The 4,530-nt window shown below is 32.2% G+C and overlaps 1 protein-coding gene across 1 annotated transcript; it reads left to right on the top strand.

The window, feature by feature from the left end:
- Positions 1–2,370: 2,370 nt before the first annotated feature.
- On the top strand, positions 2,371–3,689 carry LOC108742133 (pupal cuticle protein 20-like). Its single transcript, XM_018477190.1, has 2 exons — positions 2,371–2,442; positions 3,219–3,689. Exons 1-2 carry the CDS (start codon positions 2,434–2,436, stop codon positions 3,645–3,647), a joined length of 438 nt encoding a protein of 145 aa, XP_018332692.1. The 5' UTR covers positions 2,371–2,433; the 3' UTR covers positions 3,648–3,689.
- Positions 3,690–4,530: the final 841 nt, after the last annotated feature.

Here is a 4,530-nt window from a genome sequence, read left to right on the forward strand (position 1 = left end):
AACTCGTTCGTAGTATACGTAGATGAATGTTTTCATTATATCCATTACATACGTTCATTATATCAATATAACTTATTCATAGTGTGGAAGAACTTTTTCATCAAATCCATTATATATTTTCACTATATTGATACAATACATTCATGGTATGGATAAACACATACATAACTATTAAGGAGCTTAAAATAATTAAATAGTCGTGGGGAAATAAAATAATCTTGTAATTTACAAAACATATATTTTAAGAACTAACAAAAGTAACAAAAAAAAATACAGAAAAGAATTTACATTATGTTTTAAATAACAACAAATAATAAATTTTAATTTGTTTTACAACCGGTTCAATTCCTCCATTAACAAGTAATGCTTAGTGGACTTATTTTTGCTAGAAGTGGAATTCATCTTATAAAAATAGTCTTCGATAAACAACCAAAATTGAGTACATGTTTGGGGTTATTCTAAATTGATCAAATGGAATATTTTGAAGCATATATCTACACTACGTAAAAAATTTTAAAAGTTTAGTTTTACTCCGTCTACATAGACATAGAAGCTTTCAAAGGTCCGGAAATCTTCGCTGGCTATTGCCATGATAAACGGCTGGATGTTTTCTGATCGGGCTTTGAGGAACTCCAAGTGGTTCTTCAATATGCTGCACACTCCTTCCGATAAAGAGAAATGATTCCTGAGAATCCTTTATAGCGTATTTAGTCACAGATTTTCTTCCGTTGTTGACCTTCCTGACAATTTTGCCCGTAGGGAAAGGTAGCCATGAAGGCTCAAAAAAAGTTTTACAACTGTGGAATCTGTAAAAATAAAATAAACATTTCCCAAATCAAATCAATGTGATATCAAAAAAATACAGAATTTAAAAAGACCCTTTTATAGATTTTGAATAGATAATTGCATGTAGAATTAGTAATACCAAAATTGTTAGTTCCTAGCTAGGTAGGGATAGCATTTCTATCTAACAGCAACCACGTCACCCGTTCACAGACAGCAAAATTTCGATTTGAAATTTTTAAGTAAAAAACGTCTGTTATTTCTCTATAGATGAAGTAGAAGGATATAGAAATTTTGTTACTGTTTCTCACCGTAAATTGTTTCTCCACAAATGAAACATCTCATGGTTATGGATAATATTGTTTCCTGTAGTGGAAACGGAATGTTCCTGAAAAGATGTTACTTATAAAACATCACTTTTGCACTGTGTGTCTGTACTGTTATTTACTAAATCTTAAGAATTGCAACTCTTATTTTATTACTGATTGAGTGTTACCGATTCCAAATAGAAGATTTTTCTTATTAATAGAAAAATAGTAAAGACTTATAGACTGAATATAAATCCTCACATTGAAAAAATAAAGAAGACGTGAGACAATAAAGTGCGCTACCAGAACTTCTAGAGACTTTAATTCTTACAGATTTTTTAAAGCCAAAAAATGTAGGCGGTACTTTCTCGTGGTAAAAGTGCAGATAACCAATACAATTTAATTGTTAAAAAAATAAAACTTACCGTATCATTCCGGTTCATTGTTTAATACACAGCACACAAACAGGACACATAGCTACAACACTCTTTGCGCTTTCGCGGGTGGTCGTATACTGATTTGATGTTAATTTTTTTAGCGGTTTATCCAGTAAAATAGATGAATTGGTACATTGTATTGATGAATTTTTGCATAAATCGATGAAAGTATTCATGTATTTTATGCAAAATTTCATTCCTCAGTTCAGTGTTCATAGGTGTATGTAAAATTTCATAAATGTAATGAACCCATCATTAGAAATCATATTGTTCCATATGACGTAAGCAAAGATTAGGGTTAAAAAAGAGTCGTCACTTAATGAAAAGTTTCATCAATTTTACCAGTGGGAAGGAATTTCTCAAGAAACCTTTTGATGCGAGGTTGTTCATTATATTAATGAACTGTAGCATTACCTATTCAAAAAAGTAATGAATATGTTCATACAATGAATGAATTTTTTCGTAGTTTCAATGAATTTCATTTGATGAACGGCGTTAATTATTATTACGTACAAAATTTTTTTCAGTGTAGAAATTCGTAAGTCACCGAGTGAAATAGTATAATCAGTCGCTACTTATGAACTTGATGCAACCTTTGCTGAAAGTAATGACGAATTCCTATCTCCAGACGAACGAACCTACCCAAAAGAACTTTATAGATCAATGTCGAAAGAACGAAAAGAAATGTTGCGGCGTGAACTTACGTAAATGATGACTTTTAATGTTGTTCGGAACATACGAAAAAAATATATTGAAGCACGAAAATCATCAGCTGGTTAGTGGGGTCTCCACAAACACTTGTTTAATATAAATAAGGTGTTTTGTACTCGATTAATACATTCAAAGTCCTCTTTCCGTAGAGTTAAATCATCTTCTGCATTTACGTAGTTGCCAAAGAAACAGAAATGAAATTGGTAAGCCTTTAAATTTTAAAATATTTAACAACTAATACATTTTCACAAACGTATAGGGTAAGGATTCCGAATATGAGACACCATTTTTATTTTTGGTCATAATAAAACATATATTATTGCACTAATCACTATGAAAATTGCAATATTTGATAGGGTGTTCAATGAAATTTATTTATGAGAGACCGTTTAGTTCTAAGTACCTATAATACATTTTTTATTATATCAAAAAATATTAAAAAGTTCAGAAATTAAGTCTCAGGTAAATGAGATACTAAGGGTTGTTAATATGAGATAGTATCTCATATTAGGTTCTTTAGGGTTTGAGTATAGATTTAGAGAACAAGGAAAGAAACCAATTTAAATTAAATTTTTTATTGGCTATATTCTCTAATTAATAACATCATACTCCTNACGACTTAATATATTTGTGTAATGTACATAGATACTCTTTATATTAAACTCATCATAATCACAGTGATTTTCAAATGGCATTTATTAAATAGTATCAAAAACAAAACTATTATTCTAAGTCTTATATATTATTTATGTCAGATTCATAGCATCGTGGTCCCAGGATTTCCTTTTGATCGACGCCATCTAGAATAAAGGATAGTCATTATATATCCTAATATGAGATATCCATTCTCATATGTCTCATATTAGGAAAACATCTACATTCAACAAAATGGCTGCCTATTATTTCTTAGTTAAAGAAATGCAACAAAACTGCAAATGTATCGTAACATTTTTTGCTAATTTTTAATCCAACTTCACAGATCGTGATGTCGTCCATTATAACCCTTGCTTTTGGAGCTCGCCTAGATACCAATTATCTCCCTCCCCTGGCAGGAGGCTCGCCTGGGTATTCTGGTGCAAATGCAGGACCTCCTTCGGAATATACCAACGATAACAACGGCGATGGCAATTACAGATACAGCTATCAATCACCCACAGGAATCAACGCCCAAGAATCTGGACGTTACGAAGCCAATCTTCCGGAAGGAGGTGCTGTAGTAGCTCAAGGATCTTTCTCATTTACTGCGCCTGATGGACAAACGTACTCTGTACAATATACCGCTGACGAAAACGGATTCCATCCGACAGGAGCCCATTTACCAACTCCCCCTCCCATCCCCGATGCCATTGCTAGATCATTGGCGCAAAACGGAGGTGCAACCCCTGATAACGGTGGCTATAGATATTAATAATAATGCAATATAATGTTGTTGTATATTTTTTAAAAGTGATTACTGAACTTGAAAGACTAATAAATAAATAATGGTTTATAACAATTATTCTGAAGTGTTTCTGTACTTAACATCGTAAGTTTAACTGGAAATTTTAAGTGGATTTTGAAGCTTGGTATAAGAATAAAACGGGCCTCGTATTTTTTACTTCTTCTTACTGATACAATTCAAAATTATTTGTAAGGCAATTAATTAACCAAATATACAGTATAAGGTACTAACAGGTGGGACACAATTGTTTTTTAACATGAAGTATACGATTTCCAGTATTACCAAAATTGTATTGTAATTATTAACGGTAATTGTAGAATTGATACATTTTGAAGGCTTTACTTAATAATTAAAATAGCCAAAGTGTACAAATTGTTCATAAAAATTAAACTGTATGACGAAAAATAAATTTACAAACCGCCGCCAAGAATTTAGCAAAAGGTTTACTTAAATTCATAACAAATACACTGGCGTATGTCAACTTTATGCCTTTGTATTTATCCCACGAAATAACAATACCGTCAAATGATTCAGAGATGGAGCCAAGTAGACAATGAAATAGCACTCATGTGACAGTATAGCCATGAATGTGAAATGGTGCTAACTACGTGTATCGCAACTGCGGTCAAATCACACACAAAACTATGACAGAAAAATCGCTATTAATTCCATCTGTATTCTATAGTTCATTATCGAACGGTATGGCGTAGACCCTAGAGGTTTATATCATTGCTTAGCATTCTGTGTGGCACCGATTCACCGTCTAACTTTTTCAGTGGTTTCCTTAACTCACTGAGGCACGTGCTGGGGCAGTTAATATTCCAAACATAAACTTTCACTCTCTTCTGTC

The sequence above is a fragment of the Agrilus planipennis genome, unplaced genomic scaffold (genome assembly GCF_000699045.2).
Source record: "Agrilus planipennis isolate EAB-ADULT unplaced genomic scaffold, Apla_2.0 scaffold306, whole genome shotgun sequence".
Classification (NCBI taxonomy): domain Eukaryota; kingdom Metazoa; phylum Arthropoda; class Insecta; order Coleoptera; family Buprestidae; genus Agrilus; species Agrilus planipennis.